Source organism: Notechis scutatus, chromosome 10 (genome assembly GCF_049901735.1).
Source record: "Notechis scutatus isolate UNSWTSFEM ecotype Mainland chromosome 10, rNotScu1.2, whole genome shotgun sequence".
Taxonomy (NCBI): domain Eukaryota; kingdom Metazoa; phylum Chordata; class Lepidosauria; order Squamata; family Elapidae; genus Notechis; species Notechis scutatus.
In genome coordinates this window covers 12990392-13018324 of record NC_142018.1, presented here as the reverse complement: position 1 = coordinate 13018324, position 27933 = coordinate 12990392, and the positions used below count along the sequence as shown (strand labels likewise).

General features: G+C 44.9%; 2 protein-coding genes across 12 annotated transcripts; both read right to left on the bottom strand.

The window, feature by feature from the left end:
- Positions 1 to 1861: 1861 nt before the first annotated feature.
- LOC113416695 (uncharacterized) lies at positions 1862 to 13671 on the bottom strand. 7 transcript variants are annotated; one of them, XM_087972368.1, is made up of 7 exons: positions 12511 to 12737; positions 11205 to 11384; positions 9855 to 10043; positions 8977 to 9153; positions 6973 to 7114; positions 2886 to 4427; positions 1862 to 2040 (listed from the first exon to the last, which is right to left on the bottom strand). In XM_087972368.1, exons 1-7 carry the CDS (start codon positions 12604 to 12606, stop codon positions 1994 to 1996), a joined length of 2373 nt encoding a protein of 790 aa, XP_087828494.1. In that variant the 5' UTR covers positions 12607 to 12737; the 3' UTR covers positions 1862 to 1993. The 7 variants fall into 7 exon arrangements, with proteins under 7 accessions (XP_087828494.1, XP_087828489.1, XP_087828487.1 ...); XM_087972363.1 differs by lacking the exons at positions 1862 to 2040; positions 12511 to 12737 and adding an exon at positions 13539 to 13671 and having other exon boundaries at positions 2474 to 4427; XM_087972361.1 differs by lacking the exon at positions 1862 to 2040 and having other exon boundaries at positions 2474 to 4427.
- TAF7L (TATA-box binding protein associated factor 7 like) lies at positions 13445 to 27933 on the bottom strand. Of its 5 annotated transcripts, none has more exons than XM_087972385.1 (13): positions 27865 to 27925; positions 26314 to 26382; positions 24897 to 24970; positions 24284 to 24362; positions 24013 to 24146; positions 22134 to 22260; positions 21237 to 21295; positions 19937 to 20009; positions 19258 to 19374; positions 17704 to 17892; positions 17502 to 17614; positions 15404 to 15463; positions 13445 to 14002 (listed from the first exon to the last, which is right to left on the bottom strand). In XM_087972385.1, the coding sequence occupies exons 2-13, from the start codon at positions 26324 to 26326 to the stop codon at positions 13958 to 13960; spliced, it is 1083 nt and encodes a 360-aa protein (XP_087828511.1). In that variant the 5' UTR covers positions 26327 to 26382; positions 27865 to 27925; the 3' UTR covers positions 13445 to 13957. The 5 variants fall into 5 exon arrangements, with proteins under 5 accessions (XP_087828511.1, XP_087828510.1, XP_087828512.1 ...); XM_087972384.1 differs by having other exon boundaries at positions 17704 to 17895; positions 27865 to 27924; XM_087972386.1 differs by having other exon boundaries at positions 17704 to 17895; positions 24897 to 24967; positions 27865 to 27920.

Below are 27933 nucleotides of genomic sequence, written 5' to 3'. Positions count from 1 at the left end.
GCCTTTCTTGACTGGGTTGGGATTATTGCTTGCCTTAGAAAACAGGGCCAGCTCTGGGTGACATTTTCTGTTCATGACATGAAAATGTAATAAAGGTATTCCTTGACTTAACAACGGTTCATTTAGTGACCGATATTACAACAGCACCGAAAAAAATGATTTGTGACTGTTTTTTCAGACTTTTCACACCGTGTCCTGGGGCTTTTGCAACCTTCTGACAACCTTCAACGGTGAAGCAAGGTTCACTGAACAACCATGTTACTAATTTAACAGTTGTTCAAAAACTGTGGCAAGAAAGGTCATAAAATGGGGCAAATTCACTTAACAATTGTCTCAGTCAGCAAAAAATAAATAAAATTGGTTGTAAGTTGAGGACTACTTGTACTTAACGTTACATGGGTCTGGGAATAGTGGCGGGATTCAAAACATTTTACTACCGGATCTGTGGGCGTGGCTTGGTGGGCGTGGCATGGTTTGGTGGACGTGGCAGAGGAAGGATACGGCAAAATCCCCATTCCCTCCCCACCCTACTAACCTGCTTTCCAGCTCCATTCTCCTGTTCAGGGCAACCAAAGAAGACCCAGCCAATCCGCTGGGACTCAGGAGGCGGAGAATAGATGAGGGCGGGGCCAGTCAGAGGTGGGATTTGCCGGTTCTCCGAACCATTCAAAATTTCCACTTCCAGTTCTCCAGAACTGGTCAGAACCGGCTGAATACCAGCTCTGTCTGGGAATATCAAATGTACATCATTCTCTTCCCCTAACGTCAGAAAATAAGTTTCTCCCACTTGACGCTTGTAAAACTTTCTAAGAAGATTCAAGGGCAAGAGTCAGTGAATTATTCCCTTACTGACTGTTGCCTGAACACTTCAATTTATTTTTTTTTCTCAGGCTAGGGGTTGAATTCAAACATCCAGATATGATTGCATTTTAAGGCAAAGGCCCTGAAAGGTTTTAGATGTCAACCCAAGAGACCTCTGCAAGTTATTTTGGTGGGCAGAACATGAAATATATTGAAAGCTGTCTAAATAATTCATTTAATCTGATGAAAATGTGATTAAACCAATCTAGTGGTGTTTTTTTTACCGTAGCTTGCACTTACTATTTTGGGCCGTAATATTGCTCAAAGGTCAGAGTAGCCCAACTGACCTGAGTCCAACATACATTGCTCACTTTTATTTTAAAGTTTATTGAGTGTTAGCAATCACTATTTCATCTTTGCTAATGGAAAACCACCAGCAGATTTACGACGTAAAAGGTCACTCAATATTTAATTTCACAAAAACACTGCCAGATCAAGAAAGGCCAGCAAGGAATCATGATGCGTTCTCTTGGGTTTAGAATATAATGAAATAGAGAAGAAAGAACTATTAGTTCCGCTTTATAAATCCTTCGTAAGACCACACCTGGAATCCTACATCCAATTTTGGTCATCACATTACAAAAAAGTTGTTGAGACTTTGGAAAAAGTACAAAGAAGAGCAACTGAGAGGATTAAAGCCCTGGAAACAAAAACATATGAAGAATGGTTCCAGGAATTGGGTTTGGCAAGTTTTTAGTTTATTGTGATTGCACCTCTTACAACGAAATTAAATACCATCTTCAGTGTACTTTATGACTGATAATAAAACACAAACACACATCCTTCACATTCTATACATTGAATTGAAAAACTCTGATATTGCATTAATATTGCACAATACAGTAGAATTCAATAAGAGCTACTGCCCTGGGATAGAAGCTGTTTTCAGCCTATTTGTCCTTGTTTTTATTATCCTGTACCGTCTGCCAGATGGTAATAGTTCAAAAAAAGAGAAAGAAGGACTAGGGGTGACATGATAGCAGTATCCCACTATTTGAGGGGCTGCCACAAAGAAGAAGGGTCAACTTGTTTTACAAACCACTAGAAGGCAGGACAAGAAGCAATGGATGGAAACTAATCAAGGAGGGAAGCAACCTGGAATTAAGGAGAAACTTCCTAACAGTGAGGACCATTAACCAGTGGGACAGCTTGCCACCAGAAGTTGCGAGTGCTCCAGCACTGGAGGTTTTTAAGACAAGACTGGACAGATACTTAATTGGTCTTTTTCCAGGATGTCCTGTTTGAGCAGGGGTTGGACTAAAAGATGTCCAAAGGTCCCTTCTGGCTCTACTCTGATTGACTGATTAACTGCTAAATGACTTATTGGGACCATGAGATCTTAGTATTGGGATGTCATTTCTCAAGACGTCGAGGTGGCTTCTTCATGGGAATCTTCACATTGGCCCTGTTCCTAAAGGTAAGCTAGTCAACTGGCTCTCTCATACTGTCATTTTCAGATTATTTTCCTTCTTGGAAACCAGTTTTCTCTTGCATCAAGGCAGCCTGACCTGGGACAGAAGCTCGCCACTGCCCTACTGTTTCCAACCCAGCCATCTCTCCTGAATAAACGCTTGTCTGTTGTCTTCTGTGCAATGCATGGTAAATGATGCCTCGTCCTAACTTCCATGTTCCATTCCTGACATGTGAAACCATCCCCAAAGAGGTTCTTCTCCTCAGATTTGCTCAGTTCCTCCTCTTTTTCCAGGATCTTCCCACGCAACTTGCAAATCGACCTGCTCCATGTCAGAAGTTGTTCCTTGGGGTCCTATCTTTGATTTTTTTAGCTTCAGTGCTGGGAATGAGCTCTGCCTCAACGTATTTCAGTCCTAACTTGTCCCCTTCAACCTGTTCCTGTGTTATAGAGCTGTCCAGAATGTCGATTCCTTCCTTATCATGTCCAACTTTTTCTTCGTGGTTATCTCTTGCTTCCCTAATGCTCGTCTCTGTGTTTGCGCTATAAGCGATTACTTCTTTCTCATTTTCTTCAATAGCTGACCCTCTTGCTTCAGGTCTTGCCTCATAACAACTTGGACTTCCTTCATGTCCAAACAACTTTTCTGGCATGGATTTGTCACCGATGTCCCCTTTTTCCTTCCTCAAAGCTACTTCTTCCACCCAATCCAAATCTTTTGATGCCTCCATTCCTTTTTGGGACTTTTCTTGTTGGATTTGAGAACGATCCTCTTCTTCAAAACCCTTGACCCTTGTACCTTCCTTGACATGTTCTGATCCAAGATCCACATTGGCCTGTTTCCAAGGAAGTTTATGAACTTCGGTTTCTCTGTTCTCATGGCTTCCTTCATATTCTCCCTTTCCAGTGAAAATATCCAGCCCAATCCTCACTTCAGTCTCATAGCGTCCTTCTCTGGATTCTTCTTCAGTCTCATAGCGCCCCTCTCTGGATTCTTCTTCAGTCTCATAGCGTCCTTCTCTGGATTCTTCTTCAGTCTCATAGAGTCCTTCTCTGGATTCTTCTTCAGTCTCATAGAGTCCTTCTCTGGATTCTTCTTCAGTCTCATAGCGTCCTTCTCTGGATTCTTCTTCAGTCTCATAGCGTCCTTCTCTGGATTCTTCTTCAGTCTCATAGCGTCCTTCTCTGGATTCTTCTTCAGTCTCATAGCGTCCTTCTCTGGATTCTTCTTCAGTCTCATAGCGTCCTTCTTTGGATTCTTCTTCAGTCTCACAGCGTCCCTCTCTGGATTCTTCTTCAGTCTCACAGCGTCCTTCTCTGGATTCTTCTTCAGTCTCATAGCGTCCTTCTTTGGATTCTTCTTCAGTCTCATAGCGTCCTTCTCTGGATTCTTCTTCAGTCTCATAGCGTCCTTCTCTGGATTCTTCTACTGTGGCATTCATGGACTTTACTGCCATCCCATCAGAATTATTATGGGTGGCTCGGAGGTCTTGCTCTTCTGTCAGTGTTATAAAATCAATCTCTCCATTTTCATCCCAGGCCTTAGAAGCCATCTCTGCAGCTTCAACCCCTGCTTCCATGTCCTGTAGTCCTGGCCCTAATTGTTGTTGGTTCTCAGAACTTTCTACTGTACAGTTTCCAGTATCGGGAAATAATTGTCTTTCTTTCTGGTCATCTTGTCTTCCTCTTTGTTGTTCAGCCCCTGTTTCTTCTGTTTTCTTCTGAGAGACAAAATCTTCTCTCTCTCTTTCCTCAACCTTTACCAATATCCCTTTCTCTTCTTCAGCGACTTCTCCTTCATTTGTTTCATTCTTTTCTGCCCCAAATTCTCTCTCGTGCTTCATAGCTTCTGGGTTGTTTTGCTTCTTTTCTGCTGCAAAACCATTGCCACCCTGATCTTCTTGTTCCACAGAAGTTTCTTCAGATACTTTGCTTGCCCCTCTTGAGAGAGGCTGCTGGAACAGATCCTGGTATCTCTTGCGATCCTCCACCTGTTTCGATCTCATCCTCTCTCCCAGGGTCTTTAACTCTTTTCTCACTGCGGCCGCAAGTGAAGGATCCAGCTGGGCAGCCTTCAAGAAATCAGCTCGGGCTTCCTTCTCATTCCATACGGCAGCGTGAGCTTTTGCCCGCTTGAAGTATGCCTTGACATTTGCTAGGAAAGAACAAAGATGGGTTTAAATTTTCCAAAACAAATCCTTGTAAAACGTGATCATTCACAACCACTTCTCAAATGTAGCCCTTTATGTTCAAGGACCATTGTTACTGAGAGGAGAAGGCCAAATCATACAGAAATTATTCTGTCACACAAACAACGTAATCTTACAGAAATATGGCCCCTACTACAAACTATAATATGCAGAAGGAGTAACGTGAGGAACAGGAGGAAGAAACATAACCAAGACAATCATCCAATAAAAGAAATAGAAGTCCAAGGTAGAAATGTACACTGCTCAAAAAAATAAAGGGAACACTTGAACAACACAATGTAACTCCAAGTCAATCACACTTCTGTGAAATCAAACTGTCCACTTAGGTTGCAACACTGATTGACAATCAATGTCACATGCTGTTGTGCAAATGGAATAGACAACAGGTGGAAAGCATAGGCAGTTAGCAAGACATCCCCTATAAAGGAGTGGTTCTGCAGGTGGTGACCACAGACCACTTCTCAGTTCCTATGCTTTCTGGCTGATGGTTTGGTCACTTTTGAATGCTGGCGGTGCTTTCACTCTAGTGGTAGCATGAGACGGAGTCTACAACCCACACAAGTGGCTCAGGTAGTGCAGCTCATCCAGGATGGCACATCAGTGGGAGCTGTGGCAAGAAGGTTTGCTGTGACTCAGCGCAGTGTCCAGAGCATGGAGGCGCTACCAGGAGACAGGCCAGTACATCAAGAGACATGGAGGAGGCCGTAGGAGGGCAACAACCCAGCATCAGGACTGCTACCTCCACCTTTGTGCAAGGAGGGACAGGAGGAGCACTGCCAGAGCCCTGCAAAATGACCCCCAGCAGCCAAAAATGTGCATGTGGCTGCTCAAACGGTCATAAACAGACTCCATAAGGGTGGTATGAGGGCCCGACATCCACAGGTGGGGGTTGTGCTTACAGCCCAACACCGTGCAGGACATTTGGCATTTGCCAGAGAACACCAAGATTGGCAAATTTGCCACTGGCGCCCTGTGCTCTTCACAGATGAAAGCAGGTTCACACTGAGCACATGTGACAGACGTGACAGAGTCTGGAGACGCCGTGGAGAACGTTCTGCTGCCTGCAACATCCTCCAGCATGACTGGTTTGGTAGTAATGGTGTGGGGTGGCATTTCTTTAGGGGGCTGCACAGCCTTCCATGTGCTCGCCAGAGGTAGCCTGACTGCCATTAGGTACCGAGATGAGATCCTCAGACCCCTTGTGAGACCATATGCTGGTACAATTGGCCCTGGGTTCCTCCTAATGCATGACAATGCTAGACCTCATGTGGCTGGAGTGTGTCAGCAGTTCCTGCAAGACGAAGGCATTGATGCTATGGACTGGCCTGCCCGTTCCCCAGACCTGAATCCAATTGAGCACATCTGGGACATCATGTCTTGCTCCATCCACCAACGCCACGTTGCACCACAGACTGTCCAGGAGTTGGGGGATGATTTAGTCCAGGTGTGGGAGGAGATCCCTCAGGAGACCATCCGCCACCTCATCAGGAGCATGCCCAGGCGTTGTAGGGAGGTCATACAGGCACGTGGAGGCCACACACACTACTGAGCCTCATTTTGACTTGTTTTAAGGACATTACATCAAAGTTGGATCAGCCGGTAGTGTTTTTTTCCACTTTAATTTTGAATGTAACTCCAAATCCAGACCTCCATGAGTTGCTAAATTTGATTTCCATTGATAATTTTTGTGCGATTTTGTTGTCAGCACAACTATGTAATGAACAAAGTATTTAATAAGAATATTTCATTCATTCAGATCTTATTTTTGTGTTCCCTTTATTTTTTTGAGCAGTGTAATTTGAGAAAACATCTCAGATCGGACCCTCATAAATGATAGTTTACACCCAACTGTTGTGGTTTGCTGGCAGCAGGTACGGATAGCTGAGATCTCGGAGAGTGAAGACTCAGATGAGGGGCCTGCATGTAATGGGGCCAGGACCATCAGGGAGTGGAATGCTGCCTTTGGAGATTGTGGAGGCTGGCAGCAGTGATGAAGAGGCCCCCGAGGAGCCTGTGCCCAGTGCACATGCGCACAGGACTGCTTGAACAAAGGAGCAGCTGCAGCAGCATGGGCGTCTCAGGAGTAAGGCTGCAAGGTAATGACCTCTCCCTTAAGAGATAAAAGCCAGCTGAGAAACGGGAGTTCTTTGCAGGAAGCAAAGAAGTTTTTGTACTCAAGCCTTGTGGACATTCAGAATATCCTGGTTGGTGTTTGGAGACTCTTGGTGTTTGAAATATTCCTTAGCAACTTTATATAGTGTTCTTGGCAGCCTTGCACAACCTTGGCAAGGCTCGTTCTTATCAGAGACAAGTAGTTTTAATAGCCTTTTAACCGTGAAGGAAAGGAATTCGTAAAGAATCATGAAAAGGTTTTGCTGTTACCTCTGCTTCATGCTTGCTTCCTTGGAACAAGATTTGGGTCAGAACACCAACAACGGTTAAGTTCTTTAAGCCAAAACCAAGGAAAGCAGATCAAAGTGACTGTCATACCATTATGCTTCTGGAGGATTTCTGTGGTGTGTTCCAACACTTCGTAGTATTCCCCTAACTCTAGCAGGCACTGGCAGTAATTCAAGACAAGGGGAGTGACGAGGTTCTCTAACTTCAGCCACTCTTCCTCCCATGGCTTCTCCTAGGAAGAGTTCCAGAAGAGAATAAAATGGTCATTACCAGGGGTGGGATTCTACCTGGTTGGACCAATATATTGTCCAACCCAAATAGCTGTTAGGTGATTTATATTCCTAACAAAACCCACCTAAGCCAAAAATGGAAAGACACTTTGATTCTCACAATGGACGAATGGCTGCAAAAGTTGATGGAGTTAGCAGAAATTTTAAAAAACTTAAAAGGGCTGCAGGAACTTGAGAATCACATTAAACCATCTAGACCAGGGGTGTCCAACCTTGGCAACTTTAAGACTTGTGGACTTCAACTCCCAGAATTCCTCAGCCAGCAAAGCTGGCTGAGGAATTCTGGGAGTTGAAGTCCACAAGTCTTAAAGTTGCCAAGGTTGGACACCCTGCTTTAAACTATGCTGGCTGGAGAATTCTGGGAATTGAAGTCCACAAGTCTTAAAGTTGCCAAGGTTGGACACCCCTGCTTTAAACTATGCTGGCTGGAGAATTCTGGGAGTTGAAGTCCACAAGTCTTAAAGTTGCCAAGGTTGGACACCCCTGATCTAGAGAAACTGTGACCATTTATCCAGAACTATGTTCTTACAGATGCTGGTGGAGAAAGTATGTGGCCTGTCAGACGCCGGCCCCTTCAGCAGCTGAATCAGAAGAGGAGGCGGCGTGGGAATCCGGGTCAGCATCAAGGCAACCTGAGACCTCCAAGGGGGAAGAGGGAATGGAGCAGAGACAGTGGCAGAGCCTGGGCCATCCATCAGCCCTCAGATAGAGAGTCAAGACCCCTAGGTCTGGAGGTAGCTGATGAGGAAGAGGAGGAACAGCTGGTTCCAGTGCCTGACACATGGATGCGCAGAAGGCAGAGGAGAGGAGAGCAGTGGAAATCTATGGGCCGGTCCTTGGGATGGAAGAGCCACTGCTGCTAGCAAAGCCCCATCCTAGCTCTGGGGATAAAAGGGGAGATGGAGATGAATAGGTGTGGCAGACAACTGTTCATTTTTTGGCCAGACTTGTTAGCCTGTGGTGAGAGAGAAACTTTTTGCCAGGACTGTCGGCACTACTAATGAAAGAAATCTTTGAGTTCACTTCAGAGGGTTTGTCATGTTTGGGGAGCTAAGTCAGAACAGTGTTGTGACTGGAAGGATTGACCCTGCTGGGAGTTTTGACTCTGATGCCTCTGAAGATGGAAGGTTTGAGCCTGCTGTGAATGTGGAGTCTGAATTATCAGAGGACACAGATGTGAGCCAGGAGGATGAGAGAGTGTCGGAGAGACAGTCCTCTCCGGAACCTTCGACTTCGTTCATGCCAGCAGCTGATCCACAAAATGAGCCAGAGGCTTCGAGCGAGGAAGAGACTGACGGATGTTGGCTTGACGCTAGAACTAGGAGAAGATTGAAACGTCAATCACAATCTGAAAGGAGACGTCAAGCCAGGCATTGATTAGAAAGACTGACACGCCCATCCAGGGGATTTAAGGAGGAGTGCTGACTCTCAATCTTTGCTTGGAGCAAAGTGCTTTGTGGATTCAAAAGAATACATTTGAAGCGGGCCGTTGTGATTTATGGACAATTCTGAATTGCCAGACAGATTCCGGGAAGACTGCCAAGGACTGGGAAAACAGTGCAGTTAACTCTTTTGGGTCTGGTTTTGTTTTGCTTGAATATTTGAACTCTGGAACTTTGTATTCTCACCTGTGGATACAGGTGAGACATAACAGAACAGTATCTAATATCTGAGGTGCTACTAAGCACCTCCTAAAGAAACTTTCCCTTGAGAATGTAAGCCAGAAGAACAGCGACCAAAAGGCTCTGTGCCCAAGGTCTTAACATCCAACGCAGAAGGACCTCTTCTTCCATCCATTTCTCACCTTAACCTGGAGATTGCGCAAACAGATGACAGCTTCCTGATACTTCTCTGCGGCTTCCTTGAATTTCCTGGACAAAACCAGCCGGTTGCCCTCCGTGTGTAATTTTGGCACAGCAGCCAACTTCTCATCGCTGCTCATGGCCCATGTGTCTCTTTTGTAGGAAGAAGGGTCCTCTACCTTGAGAAACCAGGAAAGCAACAGGGAGATGTAAATTCTGCTTATCCAATTTGCAACCCACTGTGTTCTTCAACTACCTGTCAGAGCAAGCTAACCTGATAGAACAGCAAACCAATCCATTTTGAAACGTAAATCACCAGGGAAGCTGCTTAAAATCAAGGTAAGGATGTAAGAAGAGATGCTATGGAATACAGCATAGGGAAAATTAACAAATTAATTAACAGATTAACACAATTGGAAGGGACCTTGTAGGTCATCTGATCCACCACCACCACCCCACCCAAGTAGGAGAACCTACACCATTTCTGACAGATGGCAGTCCAGTCTCTTCTTGAAAGCTTCCAGTGATGAAGCTTCCACAACTTCTGAAGGCAACTTCTGTTCCATTGGTTGAATGTTCTCACTGTCAGAAAATTTCTCCTTGTTTTTAGATTGAACCTCTCCTTGATCAGTTTCCATCCATTATCCTTTGTCTAGCCTTCAGGTGCTTTGGGGAAATCGCTTGACCCCCCTCCTCTCTATGATAGCTCCTCAAATATTGGAACAGGGCTATCGTGTCTCCCTTGGTCCTTCTCTTCACTAGACTAGCCATGCCCAGTTTCACAGATTATTACATATGAAGGTCCACACACCTTAAGGTTGCCCAGGTGGAGAAACACTAATGCAGAAGACCTCAAAATACCTTTCGGAAGTGAACTCACTTTGAATAGCTCCATGATGAAGATGAGGGGCTGAGGTGTCCTCTGTAGTTCGTCCAGATCTTCGTAGCCGGTGCTGTGATAGTCAAACATGTTGCCCATTCCACAGTGGTGATGCAGTCTGTGGAGAGGATCTTTGCCCTCCGCAATTTCCCTCAAGCCTTTGGAGACCAAAGCATACATTCCTGTATGCTGAAAACACAGACGGGTGACAGATTAGATCAAATTCCTCACAGATAGTAAAGAAGCAGAAGATACAATAAAGGAGGATCATCGGAAGGGAGGTGACCTCAGACAGCAGCAGAAAAAGAAAGCTCTCTTCTAAATTTGTGGGGAGTTTAAGCTTTGAAAGAAAGCGGGAGGACCATGGATTCACTAACCCTTTCCTTCAACCCTACCACCTCCAACAATCCTTAGATGACAAAGGAACTTTTTGCCTATATTCATTCTTATTCTGAAGATCGCCGTCTAATCCCTCAAGTGTCAGGTGTTATTTATTATTTATATTATATATGTATTACATCCCGCAGCAATTGCATTCAGGCCTTTGGTGGGTCACCACATAAAAAGCAATCACAATTAAAATGAAATATATAAGAACCGACGGTCAAAGATGGACAATACATGGGGCACAATAAATCTTGACTCTCCACAGGAGCTCATCACAGGAGTTTTATGGATATGACAGAGCTACAGAAGATGTTTATTGCAGGCAAGAAAGAGTCATGCAGAACACAGAAGTTGAATTGTATACATATGCCTGCTCTAGGGCATTATCCCCAGATAAGATTCGTGCTAGATCAATTCTCGAATACAGCTCATCTGCCTGGAATCCACACTGTATAATGGACAATAATACAATTGAACAAGTCCAGAGGTATTTCACGAGAAGAGCACTCCACTCCTCAGCTCGCAAAAGAAAACCTTGTGCAGGTTGGAAATTTTGGATCTAGACAACTTAGAACTATACCACCCACGGTCTGACTTAAGCTTAGTACACAAAATTGTCTGCTACAATGTCCTACCCATCAATGACTACTTCGGCTTCAACCATAATAACACACGGGCAAACAATAGATACAAACTCAAAAGTACACCGCTCCAAACTCGATAGCAGAAAATATGACTTCAACAACAGACTGGTCAACGCCTGGAACTTACTACTTGACTCTGTTGTTACATCCTCAAACCCCCCAAAACTTGAACTGGGCTGACGGCCAGCTGACAAGCTCAGTGTCTTTAGCCATTGAGCCATTTTATCCCTCCCCCTTTTTACCTGAAGATACTCCTGATCACCGTATCTCCAGGTAGCCCTGTCCATTCAAACCTAAGCTTCATCTTAGTAACACTCACTATAGCGTCGCACCAGAATTCGGCCACCTCGTTGATTCTCATGGAGGTCAGCAACGTCTCCCATACTTCGATTTTGAACATCTTCCCCACGATGATCTCCATGGGAACCCCACTATTCCGGCTGTCATCGATCACTGTCCGCTCAAAATCGTCTTTCAGGGTCTGGAAGTGGAAGGTAATCTGCATCGGAGGAAGATTCCAGTGACTCCTGGTGAAGGGGGAATCTGCCTGGCTTTAAATATAGATCTTTGCTTCCAATGTTTAGCAGCTTTTTCTTGCTAGATGGAATCTTGATCGTAACTTATTCTCCATTCTGCAGCAATGAGTGGATGGCCTCGGCCCGTAAACACACAACATGTAAGTCTTAATCCATCCTGACCAGTGATGGGATTCAAAAATTTTAATTACTGGTTCTGTGGGTATGGCTTGGTGTTTGTGGCAGGGGAAGGATACTGCAAAATCCCCATTCCCTCCCCTTTTCTGGGGGAAGGATACTGTAAAATCTCCATTTTCTCCCCACCCCACTAACCTGCTTTCCAGCTCCGTTCTCCTGTGCAGGGCAACCAAAGGAGACCCAGCCAATCAGCTGGGATTTGGGAGGCAGAGAATAGATGAGGGCGGGGCCAGTCAGAGGTGGGATTGGCTGGTTCTCCAAACTACTCAAAATTTCCGCTACCGGTTCTCCAGAACTGGTCGGAACCTGCTGAATAGTATATGTGTGTGTGTCATTTTTTTAGTTTAATGATTCTGCCTTGTTGGAGTCAGTCTCCAAGTTTAGGAGTCACAGCATTGAGTTCTGGGTCTACCGCTGGGTCTACGGATAAGAGAACCTGGAATTGATGTCTGTCTGCCTGCCTGGCTGTGTGTCTATATGTCTATCATCTATCTAGGTATCTGAGGACTCAAATAGTTGGAGGCCATAGGCTGACTCTGTAAACCACTTAGAGAGGGCTGTAAAGCACTGTGAATTGGTATACAAGTCTAAGTGCTATTGCTATCTCTAGTCTATGCAAGCATTGTTTTCCTTAAAATAATTTGTGTAAACTTAAAAGCTAAACAGAAAGAAATGTAAGAGAAATGAGGAAAAAGACATAGAAGAAAAATAGGAAAGGTAGAAAGATTAAAGGTTTTTAAAAAAACAACAATCTAGATTGAGAAAAAATAAGAATATTTCCAGAGAGGCATTCCACTGCAAACGGTGCATTCCAAACAAATGGGCTGCTCTCAAAAAAAAAAAAAAAACTGCAGCTCTGTAGCTATTATGGCTTAAACTCAACATTGCTAGTTAGTGCAGGTAGACATTTACCTTGCTCCCATCTTGAAAATGAGGCAATTTCCCATAACCTCCATGCAAAATCTTCTTCTTGACTCCTTCCACGTTTAGGAGGTAGGTTTCTTCCATAACTATGTGGTAATTTTTTGCGTTCTCCTTTCCTTCAAATCTGGCCGAAGGCAATTCTTCTCTTTACACAACAGGACACTCCAACCTACCTAATTTCCAAATATTTATTACCTGCGTGCCGCAACAGATGTCCGAACGGTTGCAACTGATTCTGGACAACTATCCAGAAGCTCCTCACAGCGTGAAGGACTCATTTTCAGAGGCTGAGAACATCTCTTCAAGGGCTCAGAAGTTTTAACGTTCGCTAATCTCCTTTCAGTCAGGTTAATGCAGGATTTGCCCTCTTAAAATTTTAAAATTAGATCGAGCTAAAAACAAAAGGTGTGTCATGCCCCTGTCGGAGTCTGAATCCAAGGAGAAAGATGAAAAGCTGACAGGGAGATTGTGGCTCCGTTAACCCTAACCTGTATGTTGAGCCATGCATTTGTATTAGACAAGGCAAAAAATTTCCTATGATGGAACATCTTAGACAAACTAATCCTAATTCTTCCTCCCCTTTCATTGTATTTTTAGGCTATTCTGATTTTTCCATATTTTGTATCTATATTTAAGCCTAAACTTTGTACATTCTAATTCTCATGTGAACAAATCCTTTTCGAGAGATTGGCAATCACCAAAGAGGTGCCCTAACACAAGGACTCTTATCACAAACAGAATTCTCAGGAATAAAAATCCCCCGATTGTAAAAACTTTGCTAAGGAAATTTTTTGCCACTATCCATTTTTGAAATTGGAGCAGTTGTGAGAATGATTGCTAAGGTGTTTGGGCCATTATATCCAATATACTTGAAGAGCATCAGATAACCTGTGAGATATACTCGAGATAACATACAGCATACGCGGAAAACTTTGTTTTTATTTCACAACACTCTTGAAGACAAAAAGAAGAATGTGTAAAGGGGAATGTTAGGAGGCAAACTATTTTTCTCTCACCATCAGTATTTACAAAGATGCAGAGTGTTTATCATCCCTCATGCCAGAAAGAATGGATTTCATGCTACTTAAAACATTGCAACACTGGCTCATCAGAAAACAAACAAGATGCAGAGCTGGAAAAGAACCAAAGATTGTCCTGAAGTGAATTTTGCTCTCAGCAATGAACACTGTTTTTGTGGCTATCTTCCAGGAAATTCTATTCTTTCCAAAACATTCACGTTTTCTGCAATGTTCTACCTGTGGTATTTGTAAGCCACAACTCCTGGGGCCTGGCTAGATGTTTCTCCAGATTTCTGCAAGGGATTTGCTCATCGGCTCAGAAGTTATGTTGAGTCTCCCCTGAAGAATCTGCAGGCCGCGGCACCAAAAAAGGAACTTCTTTGTCGACACCTGAGTTTCTCAGGAGTTTTATCGGTTCATTTTTCCATCAGCGCTTCTAGCTGCTCTTGAAGAGATGTCAGCTGCAGGGCAAGAAGGGAAAATGGGAGGACAAAAGATTGTTAAATGATCAGTCCCATCCTTCTTCAAATAAAGACCCAAGGATCTTTATAAAACGAGAGGAACGGATTATCCTACAGGTTGGGAATAATAGGAAAGATTGTCTGCCTACAGATAGAGAGATCAGGGATCAGTTTCCCCTAGGCAGACAATCTTTCCTATTATTCCCAACCTGTAGGAGAATCCTTTCCTCTCGTTTTACAAAGAGTGTTCTCACTAGATTCATAGTTTCATCCCAAATGGGCCTGGGTGGGAGGACATGAATGGAAGGTTTTTTTCTGTGCAGAGATTTGGGGAACGTAGCAATGAAGAAGGGAAATGTCAAGGCATTCTCCTAAAGTCATGACCTTTGTTTGATTTCCTCAGGGCTGTGTAGACAATGCAAACAATCCCATGGTTGCTGAATCTTGTCCTGATAGGTTTGTCCTCCAGTGCATGGCACAACATACCATCAGGACAAGATTCAGCACTTAAGACAGCAAAGTTCACATTCTGGATATAGAGAAAGTAGCTGGTTGGAAAGAGGAGTCAAAGAGGGCATCGATGTCAAAATTGAACAGCCTTCCCTCAACAAAGTGGGAGGGATAGGACATTATCTGTCTACGGTCTACAACACAGTCCTTTCAAGCAGTTCCAAGAAGGCTCCATTTGCACCACTCAGGTGACCCTGAGGACACAGATAAACCTCCAAGTGGCCTCAATGACTCGCTAAAAGGATGCAAATGACCAGCTGTCTGCAAGGAATATAAATCCTTCCATTCCCACCATCCTGTCAGAGCTGAAGAAGCTTCTTGCGAAATGTCTTCAGAGAATAAGTAAGTCCAGTTGCCTCTTGGAAAAGCACCTTTGAGACAACCATGACCTGGATGATTGAGAATCTCCACAGGAAAATCTCCTCATGGACTTCTCAGCCATCGTCACAGCTAGTCTGAACTGCTAAAAACAACAACTCAGGAGCAATTGCGTTTGTAAATTGCCTAATTCACAAAACAGGGTCTCCGCAATATCTTAATTTTTTTTAAAAAGGATCTATTCTAAGAGGGTTATATATAGCAAGCAAATGACCCCCTAAATCCCAGCCAGCTCAGCCAAGCAACACTCACTTGTAACTATAAAGTTGCTCTGATGATTCGCCACTCATACGTGCAAAATGGATGGAAGTTTCAAGCAGTTCAGAGCTAGTAACTTATAAGTCAAAGGCTCGGTAACCGCTTAGTGCCCTGCAAATATTTCCCCAGGCTAGCCTACTGGTGAATGTTACACCTCTGTACTTTGAACGTGTATCCCAGGTAAAATTGCTGCACCGTGTGGATTCTAAAAGCCTTCTTTCTACTCAGAATTGATCAAAATGGCCAAAATCTTACCTGCTGCTTCTCTCGATCTTCCTGTTGTTTGAACTCATCCAACACAGCTTGGAGGCGCGTCTAGAAATGAGACCGATAGGTTATCTATGAGTCTTGGTGGCGCGGTGGTTACAGTGCAGTACTGCAGGCTACTTCTGCTGCCTGCAATTTGGCAGTTCAAATCCCACCAGGCTCAAGGTTAATTCAGCCTTCCATCCTTCTGAGGTGGGTAAAATGAGGATCCAGCTTTTTGGGGGGTAAGATGCTAACTCTATAAACCACTTAAGAGAGGGCTATAAAAGTACTGTGAAGTGGTATGTAAGTCTAAGTACTATTGCTAAGTGCTATTGCTGCAAGAATTCTACATTAAAATGCTTTCAAAGGAAGTTGAAAGGGGTAGAACTCATCCCCAGTCTTAAAGGGGTAGAACTCATCCCCAGACTTAAAGGGGTAGAACTCATCCCCAGTCTTAAAGGGGTAGAACTCATCCCCAGTCTTAAAGGGGCAGTACTAATGCTATGCTGATTCATCCTTGTTGCATCAGCCAATATTGCATCAGCCTCACTGCTGGTTGGCTCTTAAATCCCAAGACCTTAATACAGGGTGTACCCCAGTCTGCCCCAGCCCTAAGAGGAAGAATCTACAAACTCCCTCTAGAGATGCCATGTGCTACAAAGCAGAGTTAAATGGCCCCCCAAAACAAAAGGAAGAGAGCAGTGCTCAATTTCTTCCCTCGTACAAAGTGCTTAATCCCTTCCTTTCCTCTTCACTGGCTAGAAAATGAACTTATACTTAATGTGGACTTTCTGGACAGAGGAAACTGGATTGTAACCAAGTTATTTTGTCCATCCAGTAGGGCCTACTGTAGACTTACTGGAACTTTAGAACTTTCACATAGAAAAGATTTCAGAGTGGGGGGAAAAAACTACCCGGATAAACCAAAGGATTTTTTTTCCTTTTACCTGGAAAAGCCAAGATTGGGACCTAAGAAATTCGTTCAAACATCTGCTTTACTATTTTGCTATTATATATCCTGGAGAGATAAGCTTTCTTTTCTCAAGTAGATGCCTTCTGGCAGAGAGACCCCATGAGCGGCTGAATTTAAGCTACTGCCGCTAGAATTTGGGAGGTAGAGATTCAAACCCAGCATCGCTGAAACGGACTGGGTGACTTAGGACCCGTTGTTCTCACAAGGCTGTGATATGGGTTTCAAATGGAAGGAGGGGCCTAGGCAGGCAGCCTTGAATTCCTGGGAGAATCTAAATTATTCTTTCCAATTCCAGCCATAGTAAGGCGGTATCCATCTAGAGTGAAAACAGACGCCAGTCTTGGTCTAGGGCAGTGATGGCTAACTAACCTTTTGGGCTCCAGTGCCAAAAATTGCGCACGCGCTTGCACACTAGCGTGCCAGCACCCAGAAGGCAATGTGCACCCCCCACGCCCGCCTACACATGTGCGCGCAATCCTCCTCCCTGCTGCCCCCTTACCTGCGCCTCACGGCTGATTTTCAGCGGGTTTGAGGCCTTTTCAGCCTCCCAGAGGCTTGAGGAAGGCTTCTGCAGGCTTTGCTGGCCGAAAATTAGCCCGTTTCGTCACTTCCGGTATTTTTGGAAAAACAGGAAGTGATGAAACGGGCTACTTTTCGGCCTGCAAAGCCTGCAGAAGCCTTCCTCAAGACTCTGGGAGGCTGAAAAAGGCCTCAAACCCGCCGAAAATCAGCTGTGAGGCCCACACATGTGCAGTGAGATAAGTTTGCCAGCAGCTCGCATGCCGGCACAAATGGCTCTGCCATAGGTTCGCCATCATGGGTCTAGGGGTTAAGGTGATGGCTTAGAAACCAGGAGACGGTGAGCTCTAGGCCTGTCTTAAGCACGAAAGCCAGCTGGGTAACTTTGTGCCAATCACCAGGAGCTGGGGAGTTCTAGTCTGCCTTAGGCATGAAAGATGGCTGGGTGGTCTTGGGTCAGCCCTCCCTCTCCTAGCACAACCCACTCCCTCAAAGGGTTGCTGTTCTGGGAAAAACAGGAAGAGGACGAAGTATTAGGGACGTTCGCTACCTGGAGTTTCTAGACAAGAATAAAGGTGGGATAAAAAAAAAATCAATCAATTCCAGTGTCACCTTGAGTGCCAGGTTCTCCACTTTCATGATGAGGTCTTCTTGGCGTTTCCTGCGCTCCTGAGTCTCCTGCAGCTTGCCCTTCAGGTTGTCGATTTGCTTTTGGATTCCAATGGCTACAAAGAGAGAAATAATAAACCCAGGGCTGCCCCCCAAGGACCGCCCCAAATCACCTCAGCCCCCGCAGCGCAGCTTCCTTCCCCACCGATTTGGCTGCTTCCTTCGTTCTCTTGCTGCTGGGAGCTGGATTCGTTCAGCTTGCCCTGCAGCCTCCTCTCCAAGTCTTCCTCCGTATCCATCACGTTCAGATCTTCATCGTCGTGATGATCCCTCTCGTCTTCGTCGCTGCTGCTGCTGCTAATTTCATTGAACAACTCCCGGAGTTCGTCACGTTCTGCTGGTTGGACAGAAAAGGTGTCACGCCTCTGTCGGAGTCTGAATCCGAGGAGGAAGACAAACAGCTGACAGGGAGTGGGAGTGTGTCTCCGTTGGTTGTGGAGGAGGCTGGGGAAGGGCAACATCCGGATGGGCAGAGCAGGGAAGAGGTAGAACAAGGGAGAGGGAGTTCAGAGGAAGACCCAGGCCCACCCCCTCTTCATCCTAGGACACACAGGGAGGAACGGAGAAGAGAGCAACGTGGGTTGCGTGGCTTATGGGGGAGGAAAGGGCCCTGATTCCCTTCATTAGCCACACCTGGGAATGAAAGTTTAAAAGAAATGTATGCTGAGTGCAGCACGCTGTTGGGAGCAAACATGAGTTTGTCTTGTGTTGATTTTGCTTATCTGCGTTCTTGGCGTCTTCCCAACGCCAAGTTATTGCCAATGTGTTGAGTTATTGCTGTGCCTTCACATCTGGAATTCTTGCTCCTGCCCTGCCAAACTAATTACCTCATCTTGCCTTGATTGGACTTATAGTTACAGTTTTTGTTGACTGTGTTTTGGACTTGAAGGTAACCAGGACATTGGGGGCAAAGTTGGAGCTAATAAGGAAACTCCTACTGATTAGCCGACTGTGTTGCCTTTGTGCCACACCCCTTTGGGTCATCACAGAAGGAAAAAGGAGCCACCCCATTCTCAGTGTACCCCATCATGTCTTGCTAAGGAGGTGGCTAGTCTGGTCTCTACACCCCAATGCTCCCTCTCCTTAGACTCAGAGCCATTTAGTTAGGATTATCCTGAGCAAACTGCAAAACTCCAGGGTAGCAAGGTAGCAATAAAGAGCTGCAGGAAATACCAATGTTTTGTTAGGGATAGTACCAGAAAGGTATAATAAAGGGAACTTGGATTTAATATTGCACGTCTTGACAGCAGCAAGAATTGCATTTGCACAGTATTGGAAAAATGAGGAAACTCCAGGAGAAGAAGATGTAATTTAAAAAATATTAGATTGCACAGAAATGGATATTCTGACATTGAAGATAAAAGAGAAGGAAGATACAGAATATTTTCAAATATGGGATTTGTGTTATAAATGGCTGGACAATAGAAGTAAAAATTAGGAGCTGGGAAAATATTATGTAAGCAATTGACCTGGACAATATACTGTTCACAAAACACTCATGTATGTTAATTGAAAATGTATAAATCAACTATATAAAAGAGATTAAGAACAATTTGGTTAGGACTATCCTGAGAAGCTGCAAAACTCCAGTGGATCACAAGTTAGCGACAGAGAGCTGGAAAGATTAACACTTTGTCACCATCTAGTGGCTTTTCAAGAATTGGCAACCCTGGGATAGAATCCTAAAATGTGACTGTACCTGAAGATCCATGGCCTTGCTTATGCCCGGTCATGCCAGGAGAAGAAATATCCAGGCCTGTAAGTACCCCATGATTCTCGGCTTCCTTTGTTTCATCTTCGGCAATCACTTCCCAGCCTGAATTCAGGCACGGTCAAATTAAGGAAAAGTCCATTTAATAGTATATCTAGTTAAGACATAACATCATTCTTTTAAAAGCTTAACTTGGGACGGATGGAGATTGGGGCATGTGATGCGATGATGGGCGCAGGGGATGGATTTTGTAATTTTTACTTATTGTAAGGAAGTCCGGAACTTTCAGATTCGGGATTCCCCAGTTGTGCCAGTTACTATCCAAATAAAAAAGGAACTTTTGAGAGGATGTCTGTCTCGGAGTTATTGGCTGGAATGGAGGTTTGCTGGAATGCTGACAGCCCCCCCCCCCAAGGTTAAACACAACCCTGATGTGGCCCTCAACGAAATCGAGTTTGACACACACACACCCGTACTTAACGATCACATGATTCACTTAACAACTTCCGTGATCTGCTTAACAATGGTGGCAAAAAAAAAACGGTTGGGAAGTGGGGCCAAACTCACTGAACAACTAATGGAAATCCGGGGGCTCCATTGGGGTCTTAATGCGAGGACTACCTGTATTCATTTCAAAGCAAATCTTAACAGGGGAGGGAAAGGATACGGACACTGACGGCTTCGGCATCTGTGCTGAGAAGGCGCTTGACTTCTTTCTCTACATCCGGAGACTCGATATACTGCGCCAGAGAAAAGAAAAAGAGAGAGAGAGAGACTGTATACTCCCAGCTGAGTTTCTGCCTCTAGAGTTTATTTCTCTCCTAACTTTCTGCTCTGGGCACCTCCGTGTAGCCACCAACCTCAACTTTCACGTTCACTTCTGCACAATTATGCAGGGATTCATACTAGCGTTCTGTCCTTCCCAGGTTCAGAGGGCACAAAAACGAGCAGCATGCTCCAAAAGGTGCTTTATTATTATTTTTTCTTCCAAGAGACAACTGGGCTTTCTTGATTTGTTTTCTTTGAAGACGTTTCGCTTCTCATCCAAGAAGATTCTTCAGCTCTGACTGGAAGGATTGATCCTCCTTGAGGATTGATCAATCCTTGAGGAAGGATTGATACTGACAGCTGGTCTGGTTTTATTTCCCCAATTTCAACAATTCCAAGAAGGCTCCACACCCATTTGCACTACTCAAGTTGACCCTGAGGACACAGACAAACCTCAACGGCCCTCTAAAAGGATGCAAATGACCAGCTGACTGCAAGAAGCATAAATCCTTCCATTCCCCACCATCCAGTCAGAGCTGAAGAAGCTTCTGGGATGAGAAGCAAAACCTCTTCAAAGGAAAAAAAAAACAGAAAGTCCAGTTGCCTCTTGAAAAAAAGCACCTTTGGGACAACCATGACCTGGATGACAGATAATCTCCATAGACATTTAATAGCTTGCTGCTGATCTACCCCTACACCCTGTGTTCCTTTTACTGGGGGGAGAGAGAGGAGGGGAGAGGAAGGGGGATGAGGAAAACTGGAGAAGATGGGAAACAGGGTGTCAATGCAGAATGACACCTTGGCTGCAAGAGGAAGGGATGAAGTCTCAAGAGCTTGGAGGTGGGACCAAGTAGGTGTTCCCACCAAGAAGCAGCTACTCAGGTCATAGCTCCAGGGGACTTAATTGTCTATCTTTTAGAGTTGCACACGGGTCCCGAGAGGATGTGGAAGGCTGTGCTCAGCAACCATTCATCTTAAAAGTATCTCAAAGGAAGGGCGACCATCCGCCCTTTCAAGCATTTCCCTCATTCTCAAAGCGGAGGTTTTAAAACGTCCCACTTCAAATAAACTTCCTAGAACGGTGTTAAGAATAAGCCAGGATAACTGCCTATCCTCAACTCAAATTGCCAATCGTGCTTTACGTTTTGACTCCAGCCTCCGTAAGCAACAGATCTCGAAGGTTCACCTAGGTGACTCACCTTCTTCTTAGCTGTCTTTCGGAACCTCCTCTTTCGGACGTTCTTCAACGGGAGCGTAACTGCAAGAACACAACGAATGAATTGGCAAAGGGGAGATGGAACAGGAGGGTGCAGCCAACAGGTCTTTGGGGACGTAGAAGAGATGCTAGCGTTCTGAACCCTAAAGGGTCTCATCATCCTTCGTGAGGAATGGTGTTCTGACCTAGGCTTCACCAAAATCACGAAGCCGACTCCTCGTCCTCAGAAAACCACTTTTTATTAGGCTAATGTGAATTCCTATCATTCACATCCAGCAAAGTCCCGGCAAACGGTCTTTCGAGGGTGAATTGCAACCACAGACCTTATCAGGCTTGGAGAGTTGCCAGGCCGATGGCTTCCAAGGGCAACGCTGTACAAGGAAATACTTGCCAAGGAGTCTCTAAGAGTCACAAACAAATCTTCACACTAATTAAACGAACTAACTGTCTCCTGCAAACACCACTCCCATTTCGTTCTTAATTCCCTATGGGAGGGGCCATTCACCATCCACCTGTGCCTTTACACCCGAGTTGACCCTTGTTCCTTAATTGTTCCCTTCTCCTGGCAGCTCTGCGCATGCGCACACTGGGGACAGGCTCCAGCTGTTCTTCTGCCCCCACTGATCTCCGAATCCAAAGGCAGCTGATAACTGTTGGACGGCCCTGGCCCCATCTCTGCCTCTGACGCAGAGCCCTTGTCGGAGCCTTTCCCAGACTCCAGGACTGGCCCATGTTCCTCCCCAACCTCCTCACTGTCTGAGTTTGCCGCCAGCTCTGCTGGCCATTGATGGGCCACAACAAATGGTGAGGGCATGGAGGTAGGGGACAATGCACAAATTAAGGCTCCCTAGTGTAGGTGAATGACTCAAGAACTACTCACTGCCATGGTTCCAGATGAATTTCTTCTCCCGGTCCTTATCCTTCTTCTTGTTGGCTCTAGCATCAGTACTCACGGATGGCTCCTCCAAAGGAGGGTAGAGTTCTCCATCCACAGTGCACACAAGCATCTGAACTCCGCGACAGAATAAAAGAATAATTGACTGTTATCTCAGAGAGACATCAGAAGGAGTAAAAGCCCAAGGAAAGTACCGTTAGATCAAACTAGAGGCTTCCTTAGTTCAGTCTTGTCAGAGTGGTCAATCAAGCAGATATCAGTCATAAATTGCCCCCTAACACAACTGGACAACATCATCAGGTCTTGGTGCTTCAGCAGAGGAAGGAAAATACTTAGGGACGATTCACATCCTGCCCAGTGTCTTTTTTCACTTTTACTGTCAGAAAAGATACAGAAGTGTAGCCAGCTGGACAAACAGGTTTAAAAACAGCTTTTATCCATGGGCTGTCAGACTCCTAAATACTACAATCACTCCATGTCTACATGGAAACATGGCTGGTTTCTCCTTAATTACTTGTATAAGGACCACTTTCTATATTATTCATGTTGTATTGTAGTTTCGTTTTGGATAGCACCAGCAGAAGCAAAAAATCTGTTTCATTGTAAATATGTACAATGACAATAAAGCTTATTATTATATACTTTTATTCATTAAACATGAAGCTCAGTTTATTATTATATTATTAAATTCGTAATATGAGCACAAATTGCTCAGTATTGGAGATGGACTCCAATATCTTCAGAGTGAGTCTGAATCTTCATAGCTAGTTGCCTTTTTAAAAAAAAAAAAAAAATCCATCAAGTTGTCTAATCCAGGGGTCGCCAACCTTTTGGATCTCAGGGACCACCAAACTCATAATTTTAAATCCCGCGGACCAGAGACCCTGGGAAAATCCCAAAAAAAGTCTGCAGGAAAATTCTCCACCCCGTTTTCCTACCGATAGATTATTCTTTATTTGGGATCGCAGGATACCGTCTCCAGCTCAGTTCTCAAGGGGGAGAGAGAGAGAGAGAGAGAGAGAGAAGAAAAGAAAAGAAAAGAAAAGAAAAAAAAAAGAAAAGAAAAGAAAAGAAAAGAGAAGAGAAGAGAAGAGAAGAGAAGAGGAGACTTTTGGCTTCATGCAAGGAAAGCAGCAGAAGCAGCAGAAGTCTTTCTTTCTCTCCCCCCAATTCCACCAGAAATGAGTCTTTGTGAGTCTTGTCATGCTGGTCAGCCTCTTGGAGCAAGGATGCCTTGCAGGGTCCCAAAGACTCATTTCTGGCGGAGTTTGGGGAGAGAAAAGAAAGACTTTTGCTACTTTCCTGCGTGCAGCCAAAAGCAGAAGAAGAAAGAAGCGGAAAGAAGCAGCCTGGTGGACAGGCCAGGCATGGGGTGAGTGGGGCAAGTTCCCCCCACTCCACCCTTTCCCCCCTCCCCTCACTACCTTGTGTTGTTCACAATGCAAGCGACACAAGCCTTGTGTTCCCGCAGGCCATGTGGGCGGCGCAGCCTTGTGTTCCCACGCAGCATGGATGAATTGCTTTGGGGGGGGGGGACATTTCTCTGTGGACCACCAAAATTTTCTCATGGACCACCAGTGGTCCCCGACCCACTGGTTAGCGACCACTGGTCTGATCTTTTCAAGGCTTCTAAGCTTCTATCAATCCAGAACTAATGGGGTTTTAAGTTCCAGGATGGCAGTTTATTAGAAGTCCTGCACCCTCAAAGAACTGTTAAGATCAACTATTTTCCATAACTATTTGTGGCATGGGAAAATAATAATAATACAGGTTTAAGAGGAGAGTTGAAAATGAAGATATGCCTACGAAAAGGAAAAGCAAAATCATCCTGGCTTCTCTTTCTGATCGGTGCGGGGCATCTTACCTGGCAAATGTCAGCCGTCTTATAGAAGGTCTTCTTGTCGATGGTTTTCAAGCTTTCCATGGTGCAAGGCAAGTCCACCAACTTAGCAGCTAAGGGGACCTGATCTACTCGCACAATTCCGTGACGGCCATCCGCTGCAGGGACAGGGAAACGGGAGAATTGCTTATGTTAGGAGTGTCAAAAAAACCTCCAGGCCCCACAGGCTGGACCCAGCCCACGGAGGTGCTTAGACCTGGGAAGGAATGAAAAGCACCTGATGTTGTCCCTTTACCATGCAATTCAATTGTGAGCCTGTCCTTCAAGTTGACGCTCCCAGACTGAACAGCCCTCCGCACCGTAGAAGCATATTCCTAAGCAGAGAGGCAGCAAGAACCAGGGTCAAAGGGAAAGTTGGTAGGTGATGTTAGCATTTACCCATTTGGGTTGGACTAGAAGACCTCCAAGGTCCCTTCCAACGTTCTGTTCTATTCTATTCTTCAAATTCTAAATTCTATTCTACTCTATTCTAAATTCCAATTCTATTCCCATTGCATTCTTGTATTCGGTTCTATTCTATTCTTATTCCATTCCATTCCACTTCACTGTACTCTACTACTGTTCTGTTCTATTCTATTCTTCTACTCTATTCTATTCTTATTCTATTCTTCTATTCTATTCTAATTCTATTCCTACTGCATTATTCTATTCTATTCTATTCCCTGCTTCTTATTCTATTCTATTCTATTCTATTCTAATTCTATTCCTACTGCATTATTCTATTCTATTCCCTGCTTCTTATTCTATTCTATTCTGTTCTATTCTATTCTATTCTTCTATTTTATTCTATTATAATTCTAATTCTATTCTTCTATTCCTATTCCTATCCTATCCATCGGGTCACTTACCGAAGGCAGCCGCAAAATAAACTGGCTCTCTAACTCATGGGGGATGTTATCCTTGTTCTTGGTCATCTTCACTTCTTAGAGGTTGAGAAAACAAGAAAAAAAAAAAAAAGGCAGAGTTACCCAACCATTGAACAAGCGCTTATCCTGAGCGCTGCTACGCAACTTGCTGAGCTGCTAGCAATCACACAACAGTGGTGCATACAAATGTATTCCATCCGGAAGCACATTATTGAAGAGAACCAAGGCATTACACCATGAGTTGAAGCTAATGTCTATGGGGATCATCCAGGTCATCTTTATACCAAAGAGACTTTTCCAAAAAGCAGCTGGACTTTCTTGTTGTTGTTTTTCCTTGAGAAGGACGAGAAGCGAAACATTTTCAAGAAAAGGAGGGAGAAGGGGAGAGATCTCTCACTGGAAAATCATCATGGAATTAAATCAGTGTAATGGGATGCTTAAAATATTGGATGGGGAAATCAGAAAGATTTCAGTTTGAGAGTTCATGGAGATTCTGTCATTGAGGTTACGGTTGTCCCAAAGATGCTTTTTCAAAAGGCAACTGGACTTTCCTTTGAAGAGGTTTCACTTCTCATCCAAGAAGCTTCTTCAATTCTGACACCTGAAATCTACCTGCGCTCCAGTTGCTACGGTTGAGAAACCCGGCTCTACGGTCAAATCCACAGAGGGAATGTTGAAAGTCAGAACTGAAGAAGCTTCCTGGATGAGAAGCAAAACGTCTTCGAGGAAAAACAAAGGCCAGCTGCTTTTGGAAAAACTCCTTTGGGACATGTGCTGGAGCCCCAGTTTCAGCTTTGGAGGCCAAGGATGCAACAGACACCATTAAATTTGAAAGCAGAATGGTTTTCCTTAGCTCATCACATCCGTACGGCTTATTTCCATTAATTAACTAAAGACGATGATGTTGCTTCTACTTAAAAACCAGAATACATTAATGTTTGCATAGCTGCAAAAAAAGGGCAGCTTTTCTGTCTTTTCCTCTCCCTGCCCATCTTAAGCGCCTTCTTAGCTCTTTCAAATAAGGTGCCACCGGGAGGCCAGAAATACAGATTAAGAAGAACACAGCAGAACTCAATGGTTCGAGGCATGAAAATGCAGACATTGGAGATCCTGCCACTTGCTGGAGCACGTAAAGGAAGGAAAGATCCGCTCCCGTTAAATTAGTACTGTAACAAGAATGATTCGATCCACGTTCGTAAAAGCTGGTAAAGCACAGCCATCACACACACATAACACCCCAGGAAACTGCAGTTCTCCTGGGCATCATTTCAGGAAAGCAGAATAGCTTTTGTGCCCAAATCAGCACATCAGAGAGAGAGAGGGAGAGAGAGAGGAGAGAGGGGAGGGGGAGAGAGAGAGAGAGACCCACCACCAGAGAAACGTAAAACAAACACATTACTTGCAGACGCCATTCCTCCTCTTCTTGCTCCACGCAAAGGTTTATAAAAACTTGTATCATTCAAAAATACTAAACGTAAATGCAAAGAAAGAGAGTTAAAAAAAAAAAACAATAACCAGGGACTATCTGCCGATCAAAGTAATTACTATGTAAGGGGGGTTTATTAGACACATCATATGGTCCATCCGCAGCAAAATTTAAGAAGCACAATCCCAAATGCTGTTTTCAATCTATAAAGAACCAGAGTTTGAGACAGGAAGGCAGTTTTGTAAACCAGACCCAAAAAGCAGGCAAAACTCTTTAAACATCTTTGGGGAAAGGAGGCAAAAACATGAAGTTACGTGGACTCTCCTGCATCAAACCTTGAAATCGACCAGGTTTGGTTAAACCATGATTTAGAAGTAAGCCAGGACTGCCTGGACACAGACATACGCCAACTAGAAGGACCAGTGTCAGGGCCATGTGCATTCCTGAGTCCGAAAGAGCTCCTTTGCCCCCTCCCCACAAGCACCTCAGCATTTAACCCAGTATGTCCCATTCAGGGCAGTTTTAAGGTAGCTGGATTTGAGGGATCCTTGGTGCTCTCTGAGCTTGTTTGCTTTCTTGCAGACGTTTCATTACCCAACTAGGTAACATCATCAGTGCTAGTAGGGAGAGGAGGGAGGGAAGGAGAAGAGGTGGGGGAGGAGAAGGATTGTGGGGTCCTTGGTGCTCTCTGAGCTTGGTTGCTTTCTTGCAGACGTTTCATTACCCAACTAGGTAACATCATCAGTGCTAGTAGGGAGAGGAGGGAGGGAGGAAGAGGAGGAGGAGGACTGTGGGGTCCTTGGTGCTCTCTGAGCTTGGTTGCTTTCTTGCAAACGTTTCATGACCAAAACTAGGTAATATCATCAGTGCTAGAAGGTAGCAAGGTTTGTAGAGTGAAGCGGGGAGGAAGACTGTGGGGTCCTTGATGCTTTCTGACCTTGCAGACTTTTCCTTACCCAACTAGGCAGCATCATCAGTGCCAGTAGGGAGAGGAAGAGGAGGAGGAAAAGGACTGTGGGATCCTTGGTGCTCTCTGAGCTTGGATGTTTTCTTGCAGACATTTCATTACCCAGCTAGGTAACATCATCAGGGCTAGTAAGGCATGGGATTTGCTCACAGTTTATATTATACCTTTCCCTCTCAATATTGGTGGGACCAAGGAGCCCTCAAACCAACCCCGAGCTACCAATATTGTCCAGTTTGGCCACTTTGGACTTCCACTCCCAGAATTCCCCAGGAATGAACTCTTTCCCATCCTCAGCCACTTCAGAACGGAGGGGATTCTGGGAGTTGAAGTCCAAAGTGACCAAGCGGGAGAGAAACCCTGGTGGAAAAGCAGGAAAAACCAATCCCGACGCCAAAACTAAGAAAAAAGCAGCCTCGACGCCCCCCCCCCAGATGGAGGGGGGAGGAAGCGGGGTCCCTGAGCCCCCAAAACCGGCCTTCCCCCCCGCCCCTCCAAAGTTATGGACCCTCCCAAAAAAAGATGCGGGGAAGGGGAGCCTAGGAGACCGAGGGACTCACCTGCCGCCGGCCAGGGGTCCTAGACTGGACTGTCCAAGATGCGGATGCGGAAGCGGAAGGGGCGGGCCG